We start from the raw sequence: 21042 nt of genomic DNA, 5'->3' as shown, positions 1-21042 counted from the left end.
CCAACACTTTCTTCAACATCTCACTCCAAAGTTTCTCCTACCATCATGGATTTAATTTTCCAGAACACTCTTCCTTTCCTCTAGAACCTTTATGCCTAATAAATTCCACGTCCCAACTGAACTGGCTTTGTAACCTTACAGTCAGTGATGCCCAGCTGTCAAGCTCAGAGCACCCAGTGCCAAAGCTAATTCTGCGCATATGGACTTTGTCTTCAGATCAATGTAACCACACATAAATTGTGAAGTGTCAAAAGTCTATTGTGTGATTTGAGAAGCTATTATTTTAAAGCAAATGTTTAAATTGTTTCTTGACATAATAAAAACAAACTTCAAGATATTCAAGCCAACACTTTCAACCACTCTAAATTAGCTTTTGACAAAGAATGATAGGATTCATTTGCAGGATTCATTTGCAGCATAACTTAATAGCTCAATTCCACAGTCAAGATGTCAGTGATAACATACACTAGGACAATGCATTATCTTTTCCATTATCCGACCACAGAATAATTCTGACATGCCAGGTTAATATAAATTGTTGCTTCTAGTTGCGTTTGCTTATTGCAAAAAGACAACGACTTGAAGTTATGCTAGGCTAATGTGAAATAGAATATCACCACCATATATCAGAATTCTCAGTAACATTATTACAGAAGATAAAAATGCATGCCATTGTTCTTAATCATGTAGAATATATTTTAAAATCTTTATCTTCTACAACACATGAACATGAACATTTTATAAACTCCAAGGTCACATTTTGCATTTTGCTATTAAGTATAGCCTACCTTGCTTTGTTTCATAAAGAAATAATGCACATTAATAGTTCATGGCTCCACAAAATACTTTCAATGAAAGGTTACACAAGCCTTAAAATATTTGTATTTCTCCATCTATATAGTTATGATTCATACCATTTTAAAATTCAAATGTTATGCTGTAAATCTATAACTGCTGGTCTACAATAGATTGTAATTATGGAATTACATTAATTGATAATGTTCAGCCACATTTGTATATATTTATTAATTATACATTATTTCTTTTAAGGCTATATATGTTCATATAGACTGAAAGCCTTCAAAATATTCTCAGCAACAAGGAATTTTATTCCTTGGTAGTACTTAACTTCATACATTCAAAATTATGGAGGGGCACCTGGGTGGCTCAGTTGGTGAAGGGTCCGACTTCAGCTCAGGTCATGATCTCACAGTTCGTGGGTTCAAGCCCCACGTTGGGCTCTGTGCTGACAGTTCAGAACCTGGAGCCTGCTTTGGCTTCTGTGTCTCCCCCTCTCTCTGCCCCTCCCCAGCTGGCACTCTGTCTCTCCCTCTCTCTCAAAAATAAATAAACATTAAATTTTTTTTTAAAAAATTATGGAACTGAACTCAAATCAAATCACTAGGAATTACATTTAAGTTTTTACAAACCCTAAAAATTTCCTTTTTCACATGTGCAGACGATCAACTATTTTTTAGTACAACTGAATTTTTTTCAGTTGGTGAAACCAGCCAGTATTGGAACTCTGTAAAGACAGATGGCCCTGAAATTTACCAACAAAATTTATGAGTAAGAAATAACTTGACTCCTCTACCTTTAGATTCCCAGCGGCCGTAAGCACAGACTTCACAGCTCTCATGCCATAGTCATAGTGATGTTGTGAGGACAACTGCTCTGAACACAAGCGGTAGGTGGCCACGATTTTCACTGACAGTGGACGAGCTGTGACGAACCCACAGGAGTACAGGACTATTTCAGCAATCATGGCATAATCAGGCACCATCATTGCTACTGTCCGAAAGAGAGCCTGTAGGAGTGCAGAATAGGTGTTTTTTAAAGAAGACCATCATAAAGATAACTTACTGGGCATTTCCTTATGACCTTATAGCTCTTCCTCAATAATATTAAATTACAGTGTCCAGATCATATAGATAAGAACACTTAATTTTAAAAATGGGTTTCTAGTGGTGCCTGGGTAGCTCAGTTGGTTAAGAGTCTAACTCCTGATTTTGAATCAGGTCATGATCTCACGGGCTGGTATGATCAAGCCCCAGGTAGGGCTCTGTGCTGATAGTGCGGAGCTGGCTTGGCATTCTCTCTCTCCCTCTCTGTCTGCCCCGCCACTGCTCACATTCTCTCTCTCTCCCTCTCTCAAAATAAATCAATAAACACTTTTAAAAAATAAAATAAAAATGGGTTTCTTGTCATTGTTATAATACATATCATTAACTTCTGTATAAGTATTTTTCCTTAAATCATGATTTAAGAACACTTATGAATTCTTATGGTACTTAGATTGATTCTTCTTGGCAAGTGACAGATTATAGGGAAAAAGTATCCAATTCTGCTGGGATGTCCAAAAGCTGGGCTTTTCTTCTGGGCTGGTGAAAAAGTGCCTGGTTTGGGGGAGACCTGGGCTGTAAGTGAGGTTCTCTAGGAATCTAATTAATTATGTGCAGTGGGCTAATCAGATTACTCCTAATAACAAGGCTATGTTAGATAAATAAGGTATTTTGAGATATTTTTAACTTTTTTGTGTCTATAGTAAGCATGTCAGTCTTTCATCAAGCATAAAGAAATGAAAACTGGAAGTCACAGATAATTAATAATAGAAATAAATCAGTTTTCCAAATTGTAAAGATATTTTTATTGATTGATTTTTGAGAGATAAAGAGATAAAGAAAGAGAAAGAGAGAGAGAGAGAGAGAGAGAGAGAGAGAATCCCAAGCAGCCTCCACGCTGATGTGGGGCTTGATCTCACAACTGTGAGATCATGACCTGAGCTAACAGCAAGAATCGTACTCTTAACCAACTGAGCCACCTAGGTGCTCCAAGATATTTTTTTCTCATGATATTTTAACTGTTGTGGGATAGATAAATGTTACATGATGCTAACTAAAGAGAAAGCTCAACAGATTTTAAAAGAATAAATAAGAAAATTTAACTTCACAGGGCACCTGGGTGGCTCAGTCAGTTAAGCATCTGACCTTGGCTTAGGTCATGATCTCATAGCTCGTGGGTTTGAGCCCTGCATCGGGCTCTGGGCAGACAGCTCAGAGCCTGGAGCCTGCTTTGGATTCTGAGTCTCCCTCCCTCTCTGCCCCTACCCTGCTCATGCTCTGTCTCTCTCTCTCCCTCAAAAATAAAGATTAAAAAGAAATTAAAAAATAAAAGAAAATTTAACTTTAGAATGTTATTACGTGTCAAGTCCTACTTCAATACCTCGTACATTTAGACAGGAACCTTTGTGTACTAAAGAGAAAAAAAAAATAATATTCTAGAAAAGTGGCAATTTTTTTTAAGTAGGCTCCATGCCCAGTGTGGGTCTTGAACTCACAACCCTGAGACTGAGAGTTGCATGCTGTACTGATTGAGCCAGCCAGGTGCCCCTAGAAAAATGGCAATTTTTATTCAGATAGTTGGTAAGTATCTTCCGGACATTCATTGAATTACCTGAAACACAGGCAGATAGAAAATTAGACATCTCGCTTAAGTGATCCTATAGACTGTTCCAGGTTGAGAATAAAAGATTTGCATCAAACAAGATCCTTCCAATGTGTTAATTACTAGCTAGAGACCTTAGTACACCTATTTTATCAGTAAGGTTACCATTAAAGAAAGAATAAAATGTTAAAAATACATAGCTTGAGCAAATAACTTGGAACACAGAAGCTTAAACAAGTGCTCTAAAGCACTGCATATTTGAGAAACAAAGAATGCAAGAGAATTACTATATACATAGTACCTCTTCAAATTTTTTTAATGTTTATTTCTTTTTGAGAGAGAGACAGGGCATGAGTGGGGGAGGGACATAGAGAGGGAGACACAGAATCTGAAGTAGGCTCCAGGCTCTGAGCCATCAGCACAGAGCCCGATGCAGGGCTTGAACCCACAAACTGTGAGATCATGACCTGAGCCGAAATCGGACACTTAACCGACTAAGACACCCACGTGCCATAGAGAGTACCTCTTTAAAAGGGTAGTTTCTCAACCACTTTTTTTTTCCTCAAGTAAAAGAATGAATGAATCAATGAATCAATGAACAAATCAGTCAGTGGGTCCATGGCTAGGTTAGGGTGGTGTGGTCTTTCCACAATAGTATAAACTGCTAGTAGTTTAAGGTGAACATTCAGGTCTGTGTGTTGTAGGCTTCCCTCTGACAACCTCAGGTATTTCACAAATTCCTATTCACATTCTTTCAGCCCTACTAGCAATATGGCCGTGGAACACTATGCAACAGACAGATCAGTAGCCAAGAGAACAAAAAACAGAGTGTGGTAAAGAAGTTTTGAGGGGTTATCATGATGTTCCATCCAATAGGAATCCTTCACCAAAGACTTAACTTTGCTTTTTATATATCACAGAGGAAAGCATCCTGCTCAAAATATTTTTAGGACTAAACTGTTATGGGGGTGGATATTCTAATTCAATGGTTCTCAAACAGTGCATGAGAAATACTGATATGATATGGTCTGATCTGAAATGTGTCAGAAATAATTTGTTAGTAACAGCAATAAGTTTAAAGGCAATTTAGTGCTCTTAAAAATTTTTAAGTTAGATTCTGGCTTACCCAATGACATACTTTCTTGAATGTAAGAGTATAGTTCCAAGTTTCATACCCAGGCTTGAATGAATTCTGATACATATAGTCAACACGACCATTATCTTTCTGGAAAGCTATGTATCAGGTTATTGGCTTTGTGATACTAGAAGATCTGGAATATGCCTGTTTTACCATGGCTTCTAGCATTCGACTATTCTGAAATGTCATGTTGAGTGGATTAGAATAGTTTTAATATTAACTATAGCTTCTCTAACGTAGAAATGTGCTTAAGGAATCGACCTACTATGCAGATCTTATCTAGGGGTACAGGATGTCAAAAGGGGACTCTTTCTGCATGATGCACATAGGCGTAGGGAGATGGCAGCACAGGGGGAGCTGGGTCCTAATTCCAAGGTTCTTGTAGATCAGGCCAAGAACTTTGAACTGTTTTTCTGCAGGCAAAACAAAAACAAAAAGCCCAGTAGCTTAACTCTGGAAGTTATAGGATCAGATTTCTTCTGATGACACTGGTAGACTTTTAACGGGGAATTCGTTAGAGTGAATTTTAGTGAGGAAGAGATTGGTGACAAGTGGGTTGCTGCACTAAGACACACAAGAGGAGACTGAAGAGGGACAGAAACAAGGTGTGGTGATGAGACTAAGCGGGTGCAGCAAGAACTATAAGGCTTTTGTAAAATAGGATTCCCATTATCGGGGACCAGCTGAACCACTGGGTGAAGAAGAGGGAAGCTTCAAGGATGACTTTGAAGACATTCTCCAGGCCTCTGGGCCTCAGTAAGCCTTTTGTTTTTGTTTCAAGGAAGACAGATTTCTTTCTTTTCAGACTAAGGCATTTTCTTCAAAATTGTTAGGTGTTTCCATGTATACTTGCAAACAGACGTCCTGTAGCACTTCTAACTAAGGAGACTGCACAGTGGGAAGAACAACAAAGCTACCAGAATTTAAGAGCAACTTTTGGTCTAAAGTAGAAGGAAAATAATACATCACCCACAGAACCACAGGTGGATAATTTTGACACCATTTCAACACGCACAGCACATGAAACCATGAGACAACCTGCATTACAGGTTACAAGGGCATTGACACACTCAGCTAATAACCGTCCCAGCTTTTTATGATGAGCTATTCACACATTTCTGCCTTTACAAATACTATGTAATCACGTTGATCCTACTTAAGAAAAACAGCAAATAAAAGCACTGCTACAAAAAGAGCTTTCCAAATGTAAACCACAATGAAAAGTTGCAAAATGCTTCTTAGATAAAAGATTTACCAGTTTTTATTTTTTAATCATACCATCCTTCACTAAGGCAAAGTACTAAAACATCTAACATATAAAAGTGCATGGAATACAAATACCAAATACTGGGTAGCAATTGGTTGAATCAAGTCTTTTTGGTGGAAGAGAAAAATTCCTCACCTAGTCTAAGAAGTCCATCTAAATATGTGAATAGTGAATAGTAAATAGTGAAGCAAGCTCCAGGGGACTCGGTTTTAGATCCACAATTACCATTGCATTATCCTTCAACATTGTTCTTTATGCACTAGCCACAGATGCAGTTTATCAGAAAAGGATATAAAATGCCTAAGATATGGGGAAATGCCATATTTCTCTCACAATCAACTTTTTGTTTTTTAAGTGAAGATTCTAGATTGAATTAGCAAAGTGTTTTGCTCATTTTACCAAGAAAAAAAAAATAATGTTGGGTATAAATGAGAACTGAGAGTTGATGTGAGCTGTGAATTATTTCAGCCTCTGTTGGAAGGCGATTCAGCAACACAGCACTTGGTCCTATGGCCATACTTAAGGAAATATTTTAAAATAGAGAAAAGCCTTAAGTAAAAATTGCCATTGCATTATTATTTATAACAAAGGAAAACTAAAAGCAACCTAAATAACAGTAAGGCACAATGCAGTAAAATTATTTGCTGTTTTGAATTACGTTTATACAGACAGGAAAATGCTCATGCTATAATGTTAACCTGGAAAAAAAACTGAGCATACACAATTGCCTGATTCCACCATTTAAAATGAGCATTTTAAAAGGCATTTAAAATTGTGGGATATAATATAGTAAAGAATAGGATGGGTATCTTTTTCAGCATTTCCTGTATTTTCTAATTTTCTGTAATTATCATTATTTTTTTTAGTAGGCTCCATGCCCAACGTGGGGCTTGAACTCACAACCCTGAGATCAAGAGTTGAATGCTCTACTGACTGAGCCACAGCCAGGAGCCCCAATTATCATTATTTTTTAAACACAAATTTGGAAACTGCACTGGGTTTGCATATTTATTTTCTAAGGGCACTCAAAGCTTTACAAATTATTTTCTAAAAGAGTGTTCTATAACATCCAAAAGCAAATGTTTTGCATAAAATTCAAAGATGACATGTTCTTTCTTTTTTACATATTAACTTTATAAACTACAGAAAGGAAATAGATGATATAATTGCCCCTTCTGTACCTTCAGATTATCTGGCAGTTCTGATCGCCCTGCATATCCAGGGTTCATTGTTATAAAGACAGCACACGTGGGGTCGAGTTTTAACTCGGTTCCTTCAAACACCAGTATATCAGTACCTGCATTAATACCTGTGGGTCATCAAGAATGAAATGCATTAGCAATTCCACATATAAATACGATTTGTGCCATGCACTGCCTCTCATATTTCTGTTTTCACATAATGCAGAGACAAACTAGTCCATTACCTCTTTGGATAGTAAGAATTTGTTGAGCAACCACAGACAGTACTTCCAAATCAATTCTGTTAAACTCATCAAAGCAAGCCCAGGCGCCACAAGATAACAGTCCCTGGGAGAAAAGAGTAATGAAATTTTTCAATTATATCTGATTGAATGTTGCATTGAAATGTTGCATTTTCACCTGATGTTTTCAAGGATTTAATATCCTAGCAAGGAAATTCCTTATTCACCTTTATCTTTAAAGACAGCATATTATTTTTTATTAGAAATTCATTATTCTCCATGAATAAGGAGTTTGATCAGTTGGAAAATTGTCCAATTGGTCTATTGCTTTTTATTTTCTGTATATCTTTTGGCATTTAGATGTATACCTGAAATCTCAAAGCCTTTCTTACTTTTTTTTTATACAAGTTGATTTTGCTTGCTTTTTCTACATGCAATTTTTTATTTTCTAGATTTTATTTTCTCATTTTCTAGATTGCAATAATTCTCTAAATAAGATGACTTCTTTGCTAATGAGACTACTTTGTGGTCTAAGGACCTTAACAGTCAACTAACAGTCTCAGGCCCTAGTTTGCACTTCTAACTCAAAACTACCTCACAAATATGTGTCCTTTGGTCATTAAAGGAAACTGGAAAACCAAGCTTGAGTAGCTCAGTCCAAATTCAAATTTACTTAAAAAAAATCAATTTGACATTTATTGAATGCATTTCCTGTAGATTGTATGTGTATGTATATGTGTTTCATTAAGTACCTGGTAGATGCCAGGCATGATGCATGTCTTTTATGTAAAGAAACTAAGACTATATCATACAAGATATTAAGTAATTAATAAAAGGCCACACAGCTAATAGTGCCTGACCTTGGATTTATACACAGTTCCACTACTGAATCACACTGGATTAAACGTGAACTCCATGAATTTCGAAGATTAGTACATTTTCATTAGAGAAGGCTATGACTTTGATCTCTGCATATCATAAAAGAATTAGAAATCACAGAGAACAAAAAATGCTTTTGAAGTTACATATTCAATCAATTATAAGGATTGTGAGGTTCTTAATAGTAAGACCCATGTCTGTCTCATTCTGTACCCCCATTATTCAGCATGTTCCTAACACAAAGTATGTAACCAACACATACTTATTAATAAGCAACTTTAATATCAAAAGTATATGAATCTATAGCAAAGAATGAAGAATATCATTATATACATTCAAAAACTGAGTAGTACATACCAGACTTTCCTTTAAACATTTAGGAATATAATAGCTGTTCAAACTACACTACACACAGACTCTTTAAGATTTACTATCTCTTTCATAAATAATCATTACAGTAAGATTGTGTGTCATTACAGAGTATGATTAATGTGATAAGGGGTCATTCGAATGTTTTTTTGAGACTTATTATAATTTTGACTTTTAAAATCTTCTTCTAATTGTTTCAGCATCACAAAGGCAGACACTTTTTATATTCCATATCTGTTGTAAAATGACTAGGTTGTATTTCAGCCAGAACAGTTTATTGTATAGGGTAGGATTTGTATATTCTTTTTTTGTGAATTTGTGTATGTGCATTTTTAATGTTAACTTTTCTGAAAAAAATTTGGAAAATAATTACAGAATATTTAAAAGTAAGAATTACAGAATCTTTACAGAAACATACACATAAACAGAGCCCGTAATCCCAAATGGATAATTCTGTGGTCAACTGTACCAACTAACATTTTAAGGAATAATAGGCTGTAGCAATAAAATGCTAAAAAGACCAGATATTCATAGGTTTAATTTTTTTTAATGTTTATTTATTTTTGAGAGAGAGAGAGAGAGAGAGAGAGAGAGAGAGAGAGAGAGAGAGAATGAATGAGCAGGGGAGGGGCAGAGAAACAGAGACACAGAATCTGAAGTAGGCTCCAGGCTCTGAGCTGTCAACACAGAGCTGGACGTGGGGCTCAAACTCACAAACCTTGAGATCATGACCTGATCCAAAGTCGGATGCTTAACTGATTGAGCCACCCAGGCGCCCCAGATGTCATGGGTTTTTAGACAAGGATGTTATATTTTTAACTTCCCCCTTTTGTAATCTTACAGACTCCTAGGAGTGAGAATCTGACTCAGAATAAGAATAAAAAGTGGATTTTAACTTCACAAAAAAAGATTAACTAGAGTGTATCTATGAAAGTAAATTACTAAATCATGACTTGTTAATAATAAGAGCTATAGGTTAAAGAAGAGATTCCCCACAGTCTTTACGTGATGTATTTGTTCTCACATTTTTAGCTGCCCCAGTATACTGAAGGGACACCACTCATTCCTATTAGTAATATTGACCCATCACAGCAGGGGCTGGGGGCTGAGGGACAGTTCCTTCTCAGGTAAGCTTTTGAAATAACCCTACTCCTCTTGAGAATGAAAATAGTGTTTTAATTTTACTTAAAATACAAATAAGTCCTATACTTGCATTAAATTATCTTTCATTATAAATGAACTTCCTCTCTGAGAAGTCATCGTTTTGTAAAGAAATGAGTCAATTCAAACCTTAAAGAATTTCCCTAAAGCTAGATAATCCAACCCATCAGAGCAATTGAAAACGACACACTGTTTGGCCACTGCTTTTGCTAAATCTTTGGTAGTTTCGGTCTTTCCTGTGCCAGCTGGCCCTTCAGGTGCTCCTCCAAGGTGCAGGTGAAGAGCTCCAAACAAAGTCCTGAAATAGAAGCAATAAGCAATCTTTGTAGAATAATGTTATTCTTAAATATCTATTATGAACAGAGGAAAAGTTTAAACTGACAGCCAAATTTTCTCCTTCCTCTTAAATAATTTCTTCCTTCCCATGAATCTCGGAAAATCTCTGTGCATTACTTTATCTGTTATCATATTTAATTTGTGAATAGCTGATTATATATGACAAAGTCAGAACAAACACACTTTTGAAATTCAATGCTGACTCTGGTCAATATGGAGAATTCAGCTGAGGCCGTAAACCATCCAATGCCCCTAATTACAAGAATTTGGAAATGCTACATAGACAAAAATACTAACTTTGGAAATACATAGCCATTTTTGAAAGAACGGAAAGGAAATCACCAAAGAAGAGGAAATGCAATGCTGTCAGTAATTAGGTGCTTAAACTAAGAGGTGCATATTGTTTTGGGATCTGCATACAAACACAAGTGTATTTACTACCACACGGAATAGAAAAATTCTTAGAACTGAGCAAGGTGAAGAGCTGAAATAGATTTACCTATATAAACTTAGAGGCCTTGAAAAACTGACTTCTCTCTAAAGAGGAAGTAAAGTTATTTTAGCAGCCTACTCAAAAAAGACAAAGAATCAACTACAGAGGAGTTAGGAAGCTTATACTTCATGTAGCACCCAATCAAAAGCCTACATCATTCATAGGGGTATGGTCCCAATATCCATTATTCATGGGCATGTGAACCCAAACTACGAAATTAACCTTGAAATTTTGTTCTGGACCAAAGAAAACCCTAGAGCCCTTTTCAGAGGTAAATGTGAAACTGCTCCCCATGGACACCTCCACAGCTGAGGAAATGTAAGACTGCATGGGGAAATGACCCTTACTAAAAAAGGAGCTCACGATTAAAACTAGAGAGAGAGGGATCTAAATTAAGAGTCAGACTTGCAGTGGCAGATGGACAAAGGTGTGGGAGGATTACTGCGTACATGGTACTCTTTGGCATCCTGGTGGTTTATTCGATTAGATTTTAATAAAAAGCAATAGACATAAGAAAATTGTGAGGGGGAAAAAAGCCAATTTCATAAAAGAGACAACTTGAACTCTAGCAATAAAAAATATAGTCATTGAACTTTTTTTTTAATGTTTATATTTGAGAGAGAGAGAGAGAGAGAGGGAGAGAGAGAAAGCACGAGCATGAACAGGGGAGGAGCAGAGAGAGAGGCAGACACAGAATGTGAAGCAAGGCTCCAGGCTCTGAGCTGTCAGCACAGAACCCAGCCAGCATGGTTCCCGAACTCACAAACTGTGAGATCATGACCTAAGTCCAAGTCAGACGCTTAATGGACTTAGCCACTCAGGCACCTCTAATGACTGAACTTTTTAAAAAGTTAACAGATTAAATAGAGTAACCATGGAAAAAACAGAATTATGCACTAGAAGGTGAGGAAATCACCCAGGAAGATTCTGAGATAGAATATAAAAAAAGTTGAGATACCATAGAAGAAGGAAGAGACTGCAGAGAAGTCAAAATTTAAAAAGCAATGGCTGAGAATTTGCCAGAATTGAAGAAAGATATGAAGTGAAAAGTCTCAAGTGGGATATATGAAAACTTACCCACATCTAGTAACATTACAGTGAACATCAACAAAATCTTAAGAACTACAATAGAAAGAATTTACCTACAAAGGAATCATAATTACAGTAACACACTACTAAGTAGTAGCAATGAATGCCAGGAGAATAATAACTTTGGAGAGCTGAGGGGAAATTATGATTCACTTATGGTTCTATACCTAACTAACCTGTCATCTAATAATTGAGTGAAGACCAGATTTTTTTTAGACAAAGATTGATAGAGCTTATTATTTGCAGAACCTCGCTGAAATAATTACTAAAAGATGTCGCCTAGTAAGAAGAAAAATTAAACCAGAAAGAAGGCAAAGGAAGAAGCAATAGGGAGTAAAGACAATGATAAAATTTTTGATAAACATATATAAACATTAGCTGTAAAGTATAAAAAAGTCTAACAATATACAAATAGAGCTCTTTCTGTCTTGGAATGTTTATTAAAAACCCAAGCTGAGAGCAATGTATGCCATCTTATCTTACAGAAAGTAAAATTGGTCACCTAGCACCAGGGCATGTAGAGATTGGCTAGGAAGCTTGTAAATGACGGGTCAAGAGTAAGATTTCTTTGGAAAGAGCTGCCATTATGTTGTCTATTTCCCATTCCTCCGTAGAGAAGAAGAGCAGCACCTACCCCTCTCCCAAGCTACCTGAGGAGTTTTAGAGAACTATTCAAAAAGCTTGACACACTGACCCCCGGAATTTGTAAAATACAGGAACTGGGAATTCAATCACAACTTAAAATATTTAGCACCAAGAGAATGCCTGTAGCTGCTTCTGATGGCAGAATCAGGGAAAACTGTAACAGTGAGAGAGATGTACTCATATAACTGGCAAAATAAATGTATGTTTATCATCTGACCAGATCCAGATCCCACTGGAAGGGAGGTAGATTTGAGTCACATTGAATGGGACTCTGTGCAGAAGACCCACTTAGAATCAGAAAAGATCCCAAGGTGAATGTCAGTGCGTGGTTGACCTCAGACAGAGGCTGAAGCAAAAGTCACCAGCAGCCAGCCAGAGAAGGCATTTTACACAGGTAACTAGGGGATGGGGGAAGTTCCAGAAAACCCACATAAATATCCCATGGGAGATCTGGCGTATCTAGGCTTGCATCCCCACTGAGGGCACTAAATAGCCAAGAGATAGTTGTCACACAAGACACTTGTCACATGTAAACCCACCTCTCCCTTTCCTTCTCCCCTCCTCCATTAACCTTCAACATTGGAGGAGCCACAGGTGAGCTATTGAGGGACAGATGCTAAGGACAGGGATAAAACTGACAAAATACTGAACACATTTGCCTCTCCAAATGCAGGCTTTGTGTCTGAGTCAAGCTCAAGCTGGGAGAGAAGGGGAGTTTTAAGTTGGATGAAAGAGGGGCACCTGGGTGGCTCAGTTGCTTGAACGTCCAGCTTTGGCTCAGGTCATGATCTCATGGTTCATGAGTTCGAGCCCCACGGTCAGGCTCTGTGCTGACAGCTCAGAGCCTGGATCCTGCTTTAGATCCTGTGTCTCCTTCTCTCTCTCTGCACCTCCCCTGCTTGCACTCTGTCTCTCTTTCTCAAAAATAAACAAACATTAAAAAGATTTTTTAATTGGATGGAAGATGCTAACTTTGATATTATACCTATATGAACTGTTAATATCTGAAAAAAAATAACACTTTTCGTTTCTGACAATAATTTGGAATACAGGAGATGGGAACTTGGATTAAAGTTGTTAAAGCCTTTTTATTATTCAGAAACCTGATAGAAAAAGTATAAACATAAATACCTATGAGCTATCTAATGGAGATACCCAACCAGGCATGTATGTAGCACAAGTTTACAGGAGACACCTTGGCTGGAGGTATAGATTTGTGGATCTTCAGAATGTAGGCTATTAAAGCCTGAAAGTGAATGAGAACATTTGGGAAACCATGAGTCATGGTACGAAACACTGCATGAAAACAGAAATCTACAAAATTCTGCGTTTCTGGGGAAGCAACAGTTTGCCTTAAATGATCCAAAACAAAGAGAAATTTTCAAGGAAAGAAGAAACGAATAGTGTAAAAAAAACAGCAGCAAAATCTGGCAATATTTAGCTCCAGAGCTGAGAGGAAAAGGCCAGCAGAAAACGAGAAACTGAAAATCAAGTTGAGAGGAGTATTAAGAATCTAGGAAAAGATAACATAAAATACATTTGCTGAGTCAAAGATAATTCTTTTAAAGATTTCGTGGTCTAGGGGTGAGTGAAATTTATGTCCAATAGACCCTTAAGTTAGCAAGTTTACCTGTAACATCGATCAGTGAGCGGAGTAATAACCAGTCTAGGGGAATTACCCAGATACTCATATCCATATCGTAAGCCAGCATTGATCATCTTTGTTTCTAAATGATTTTCCTAGGATAAATCAGAGAAAATGAAGATAACTTAAATAACAAAATTTTAAATAATATGAAATTTCCAACTCTTTAAAACAATTGTCATGTTATAAACAAACTCCCTAAAATTCACTTTTCAAGTCTCTTCAGCAAGTGGTGCTGGGAAAACTGGGCAGCACAGGCAGAAAAATGATCCTGGACCACTTTCTTACACCATACACACACAAAAAAACTCCAAAATGGATCAAAGATCTAAACGTAAGACAGGAAGCCATCCAAACCCTCGAGGAGAAAGCAGGCAAAAAACTCTTTGATCTTGGCCACAGCAACTTCTTATTCAACACATCTCCGGAGGCCAGGGAAACAAAAGCAAAAATGAACTATTGGGACCTCATCAAAATAAAAAGCTCTGCACAGCAAAGGAAACAATCAGCAAAACTAAAAGGCAACCGATGGAATGGGAGAAGATATTTATTTACAGACGACATATCAGATAAAGGGTTAGTGTCCAAAATCTATAAAGAACTTATCAAACTCAATACCCAAAAATCAAATAATCCAGTGAAGAAATAGGCAAAAGACATGAACAGACACGTCTTCAAAGAAGACATCCAGATGGCCAACTGACACATGAAAAACTGCTCAACATCACTCATCATCAGGGAAATACAAATCAAAACCAGAATAAGATACCACCTCACACCTGTCAGAATGGCTAACATTAACAACTCAGGCAACAACAGATGTTGGCAAGGGTGCAGAGAAAGGATCTCTCTTGCACTGCTGGTAAGAATGCAAACTGGTGCAGCCACTCTGGAAAACAGTACGGAGTTTCCTCAAAAAATTAAAAATAGAACTACCCCACAACCCAGCAATTACACTACCGGTATTTATCCGAGGGATACAGGTATGCTGTTTCGAAGGGGCACATGCACCCCAATGTTTACAGCAGCACCGTCAACAGTAGCCAAAGTATGGAAAGAGCCCCAACGTCCATCAAAGGATGAATGGATAAAGAAGATGTGGTATATGTATACACAATAGAGTATTACTTGGCAACCAAAAAGAATGAAATCTTGCCATTTGTAACTACATGGATGAACTAGAGGTTATTATACTAAGCAAAATTAGTCAGAGAAAGACGAATATCATATGACTTCACTCATATGAGGAATTTAAGATACAAAACAGATGAACATAATGGAAGGGAAGCAAAAATAATATAAAACAGGGTGGGGGACAAAACATAAGAGACTCTTAAATATGGAGAACAAACAGAGGGTTACTGGAGAGGTTGTGGGGGTGGGGGTGAGCTAAATGGGTAAGGGGCATTAAGGAATCTACTCCTGAAATCTTTGTTGCACTAAATGCTAACTAACTTGGATAAATTAAAAAAATAAATTAAGAATAAATAAATAAATAAATAAATAAATAAATAATAAAATAAAAAAGTAAAATTCACTTTTCAGACATCATTAAATTCAAAGAACTAAATATCTGATTTTCTTAGATAAGTAACTGAAGCCACTGGCTTCCATTTTTTCTGTAGATATCTATGAAAAACATATTTGTTCCTTATTTTAGCTATATATTCTTTTCTTTTTACTTGCCAAGGCTTTTTAAAATTAAGGTATAGTTCACATATAATATTAGTTTCGAGTATAAACATAATTACTCAGTATTTGTGTTTACTGTAAAATAATCACAGGAAGTCCAGTTAAGATCTATCATCATACATAAGTATAATTTTCTTATAAGGAGAATTTTAAGATTTAGTAATTTTTAAATATGTAGTACAGTACTATTAACTATAGTAAAATACTGTGTATTACAACCCCATGGCTTATTTATAACTAGAAGTTTGCACTTTTTGACTCCTTTCACCCATTTCTCCCACTTCCCCATCCCCAGCCTCTGGCAACCACTAATCTGCTCACCAATCTATGAGTTTAGTTTTAGACTGCACATTTAAGTGAGACCGTATTGTACGTCTTTGTCTGACCTATTTCACTTAGCATAATGTCCTCAAGGTCAATCCATATTGTTACAAATGGCAAGGTATCATTTTTTTTGGCTGAATAATATTCCCCTGTACATATATATCATGCCTTCTTTATTGGTATGTCAATGGACATTCAGGTTTGTTTCTATATCTTAGTTATTGTAAATAATGCTTCAATAAACACGGGGTGCATGTATCTTTTCTAGTGTTTTTGTTTTCTTCAGATAATACCCAGAAGTGAAATTGTTGGATCATGTCATATTCTATTTTTTATTTTTTGAGGAGCCTCTATACTGTTTTCCATAGTGGCTGCACCAATCTACATTCCCACCAACAGCGTACAACAGTTCCTTTTTTTTTTTTCACACACTTGCCAGCAATTGTTATCTTTTGTCTGTTATCTTTTGTCTTTTTTTAAGGTCTATTTAGAGAGAGTGTGTGTATATGAGTAGGGGAGGTGCAGAGAGAGATTCCCAAGCAGGTTCTGCACTGTCCAAAGTGGGGGTCAATCTCAGGAACTGAACCTTGAGATACTAACCTGAGCAGAAATCAAGAGTCACACTTCACTGAGCCACCCAGACATCCCTCTTTTGACTTTTTTGTTAATAGCCATTTTGTTAGGTGTGAGAGGATATTTCATTGTGGTTTTGATTTGCATTTTACTGATGATTAATGATGTCGACCATCTTCTCATGAACCTGTTAGGTATACGTACAACTTTGCAAAAATGTCTATTCATATCCTTTGACCATTTTCAAATTATATAGTTTGTGTTTTTGCTATTTAATTAATTGTAGGAGTCCTTTACATATTTTAGATGTTAACCCCTTATCAGATATGATTTGCAAGTATTTTCTCCCACTAAGTAAGCTGCTTCTACATTTTGTTGATGGTTTCCTCTGCTGTATACCACGTTTCAGTTTGATGTAGCCCCACTTGTTTATTTTTGCTTTTGCTGCCTTTTTCTCGCCAAAAAAATCATTGCCAAGACTGATTTAAAGGGCTTACCATCTATGTTTTCTTCTATGAATTTTTTATTTCAGGTCTTACATTCACGTCTTTAATCCATTTTGAGTTAATTATTGTGTATGGTATAAGACAGTGGTCCAGCTTCATTATTTCCTATATGGTCATTCAGTCTTCCCAACACTATTTATTGAATAGACTGTCCTTTCTCCACTGCATATTCTTGGCTTTTTGTCATAAATTATTTGGTCATAGATGTTTGGGTGTATTTCTGGGCTCTCTATTCTGTTCCATTGATTCATATGTCTGTTTTTATGGCAATACCATTCTGATCTGATTACTACAGCTTTGCAATATAGTTTGAAAACATGGAGCAGGATGCCTCCAGCTTTGTTCTTTTTCAAGATTGCTTTGTGTCTTTTGTGGCTGCATACAAATTTTAAGACTGTGTATTTCTGTGAAAAATGCCATTGAAATTTTGATAGGGATTACATTGAATCTGTAGATTGCTTTGGGTATTAGGAATACTTTAACAATATTAATTTTCCAATCCACAAAGTATCTTTCCATTCATTTGTGTCTTCAATTTCCTTCATCAATGTCTTAGAGTTTTCAGCATGCAAATCTTTTAGTTCATTGTTTGAATTTATTTTTATATATTTTATTCTTTTTTGATGCAACTATAAATAGGATTGTTTTTTTAATTTCTCTGGTAATTGATTCTCCTATATTTATAATCAACTGTTCAATTCATCTTCACTATTGAATATTCTCATTATCATCATTTTATGGGTAAGAAAGCTGATGCTTCTAGAGAGTAAGTAACTTGCCCAAGTCCTAAATCTGGTAAGGGAAGGATCTGGCATTCATTCATTCATTCATTCATTCATTCACTTATTGATTGAAAAGAGAGAAAGTAGGAGGAGCAGAGAGATGAGGAGAGAGAGAGAATCTCAAGCCAGCTCTATCCTCAGCAGGGAGCCCCACACAGAGCTCAATCCCATGACCATGAGATCATGACCTGAGCCAAAATCAAGAGTCAGATGCTTAACCAACTGAGCCACCCAGGAACCCTAGGATCTGGCATTTGAAATGATTCCACACTGAGCTCCTACCCACTACTTCTTATGGTTTTCCCGGGTTCTTATTCTTGTATCTTTTCTCCTCCCACTCCATACCTACAAGCCTTTCACAAAAGTGAATCTGCTAAGAACTTTTGAGTCTGTATCTCCAGACATCCTCAGCTCCTTCTTCCCACTCTCAACAGGTTTAACTTTGTCCACTGTACTAACTGTTCCTATTCCTCCTGCATTCTCAGCTGTGCTGCCATGACCACCCACCTGGGTATCCTGATAAGAGCCTTCCTTCCAGATGTTTCTGGAGCCTTCTAGTGATCAACAAGAGCAAACTTTAATGATGAAATCAAAATAAAAGTCTGAGTTTTTACATTGTTTAGATGTGTCAAAAATCTGAAATTACAATTTTAAACTGTCTAGTTTGGACATTTTACAGATTCTGTGAGCATAATGGCTTATTTAAAATGAGTGATTTTTATAATTACTCAATTTGTGAGCATCCATATATGTATATATATATACTGTATTTATATGTAACTATAAATTTGGGTATAGAGTTGGGTATAGATAAAGATATAGTTTTTTGTTTAGATGATATATAGTTTCGCCTCCCTTAACCTTCAGCCTGGAGAATGCTTCTTTGGGTAGAGTCAGCCATCAACAAAAAATCTTTTTCTTTTAATGTTTATTTTTTATTTTTGAGAGAGACACAGAGCATGAGTGGGGGAGGGGCAGAGAGAGAGGGAGACACAGAATCCGAAGCAGGCTCCAGGCTCTGAGCTGTCAACACAGAGCCCGACGCAGGGCTCGAACTTACGAACCGAGAGATCATGACATGCGTCGATGGCAGAGGCTCAACCGACTGAGCCGCCCGGGCGCCCCAACAAAAAAATCTTCTACTACTATTTCCCATATGAGCAAGCAAGCACAAATTAAAAAGCTACGAGCTGAAATTGCTGTGTAATAACATTCAGTGATTTCACTTACTTGCCAATAGTACCTAAGTTGACTTAACCACTCGAAGTCACTGTCATCGCTAACTTGTTTTTTAACAAGTGATGTGAGGACATCTCTAGCATGGACATCCAGCACCACAAGAGCTCCCAGAGTAACACGATTCTGCTTGGACAATTTGCCACGGACCAAAGTGACAATGTCATCAATTTGCATGTTACATTTTTCCAAGTACTGCTCAAGAGCCTGAAAGAAAAGAAGATATAATTAACGTGATCAGAATTTTTCTGAACAAAACCATTTCAAGCTAGCATATATACAGAGTGTTTGCCACATTTTCCCCCATTTGACACCATTTAAAAATAATCAATTCTTCTTACTACAAAAGTATTAGGTGAATGAGGCCAACCTGGCCAGATAGAGAAGAATATGTGGTTTGTGTCTACTCAGCATCCTTTCCACTCCTATCTCCACTCTTTCTGTATGCTCTGTGGTTCTGGTGAGCTGTCCCTCACCTTGCCCTATCCCAACGGCAGCAAGGAGGGGGATGTGTGACCCAGCCAGGGCCAATCAGAGTTCTTCCCAGGAAATGCTACACACAGAGAAAAAAGTGATTTTCTTTAGGTTTGGGGGAGTATGCCATTCTGAAGCTACTGCAAGCCTTCATCCACTTGGCGGAACAAGCCTGCCAGAGACCAGCAGAGAGGAAAGGCAAAGGAAGAGAGATACTGCAGTAGCAATGATGCTCTGAGACCCCAATTCTGACCGCTCTTCCTTGAATCCCAAAGTCCTTTCAGTCCTGTTGTGTAAGCTTTCTGAGCTGGACGTGTGCCACTTGAAAAGTAAAGATCTTAATAAACAAAACATCTCCCATTTTAGTTTATGGTGAGCAATGCCAGTTCTGAGTACCAGACTCTCTTTTGGTGGGTAAATCTAATTAGTAAGTTAAAAAATAGAAGAGGGTTTATGATGAAGATCAAATTAGAATCAGCGAAAACCGCTATGCTTAAGGGAGTGTCAACACGCTCCAGAAGGCTGGTGTGCTTTCTTTCTCCACTCTAATAATACTTAATGAACATTGGGCACCAACCAGTGTATTTCATTCCTTCAGGACCAGGTAAGTGGTAGCGATGTAACGAAAAATGAGCATTTTCAAGAATGAGAGCAAGTTTAAAGGGCAGGGTTGGAGACCGCACACTGTTTCTCTGAGGGGCACTTTTCTTCCTTGAAACATTTCATCTTTATTTTTAAGGAGGTCAGTCTTTCAAAGGTTTGAAGTGCTTGAATACTATTGCCTTCATATTAGTTACATGATCGATCGCTATTAATTCTCTTCATAAGCAGTGAAAGATAAACTTCTGTCTGAGCCATTTTTAAGTGTTGGGGCGCCTGGGTGGCTCAGTCGGTTGGGCGACCGACTTCACCTCGGGTCATGATCTCATGGTTCGCGGGTTCGAGCCCCGCATCAGGCTCCGTGCTGGCAGCTCAGAGCCTGGAGCCTGCTTTCGATTCTGTGTCTCCCTCTCTCTGCACCTCCCCTGCTCGTGCTCAGTCTCTCTCTGACTCTCAAAAACTAAATAAATGTTAAAATTTTTTTTAATAAATAAAAATAAATAGCCCTAAGTGTTTAAATTCTTGGAGCCAACTAGTGAAAATATGTTAAGATGCCAGTGAGTGCATCTTAGTTTTCGCATCAGTAAAAGTGGGGGTCTCTGAGAGCCTTACCAGTTCTCACACTCTATAGTTCAACACAAAACACAAAATAAAAATTTCATCTTTCAATCTGACAGCACAAATTATATGTCCATAAGAATTTAGTACTACATACACTAGCAGAATGTATTTTCCTATACTAGGAAAACAGATTTGGAACTAAAATTTAACTGCAAACTGCAACAAACTGAGTTCTTTAGGAAAAAATCTATATGAATCAATGAGAATTCAGATTAGATAGAAAAAAAAATCACGGTATCGATAGCATTTTTGTTACATTTTCTTCCTTGTAAACCATTCTGTATAGTGAGCTAATGAATCTAAAGGTAGCAACTATTCTATTCTGTCAAAATAAACCCTGTCTGA

General features: G+C 37.1%; 1 protein-coding gene across 1 annotated transcript in view; it reads right to left on the bottom strand.

Annotated features, from left to right (window-relative positions):
* DNAH7 (dynein axonemal heavy chain 7) overlaps positions 1–21042 on the bottom strand; it is a 263621-nt gene that overhangs the window by 153262 nt on the left and 89317 nt on the right. The window contains exons 24-29 of the mRNA XM_053906776.1: positions 18997–19209; positions 13875–13984; positions 9811–9979; positions 7276–7378; positions 7031–7158; positions 1595–1807 (exon numbers count right to left, since the gene is read on the bottom strand). Coding sequence (XP_053762751.1) covers positions 1595–1807; positions 7031–7158; positions 7276–7378; positions 9811–9979; positions 13875–13984; positions 18997–19209 — 936 coding nt within the window. The remainder of the gene's footprint in view (positions 1–1594; positions 1808–7030; positions 7159–7275; positions 7379–9810; positions 9980–13874; positions 13985–18996; positions 19210–21042) is intronic.

This window comes from Panthera pardus, unplaced genomic scaffold (assembly GCF_024362965.1).
Source record: "Panthera pardus isolate Hobbes unplaced genomic scaffold, ASM2436296v1 HiC_scaffold_10, whole genome shotgun sequence".
In the NCBI taxonomy this organism is placed as follows: domain Eukaryota; kingdom Metazoa; phylum Chordata; class Mammalia; order Carnivora; family Felidae; genus Panthera; species Panthera pardus.
This window is presented reverse-complemented; position numbering and strand designations above follow the sequence as displayed.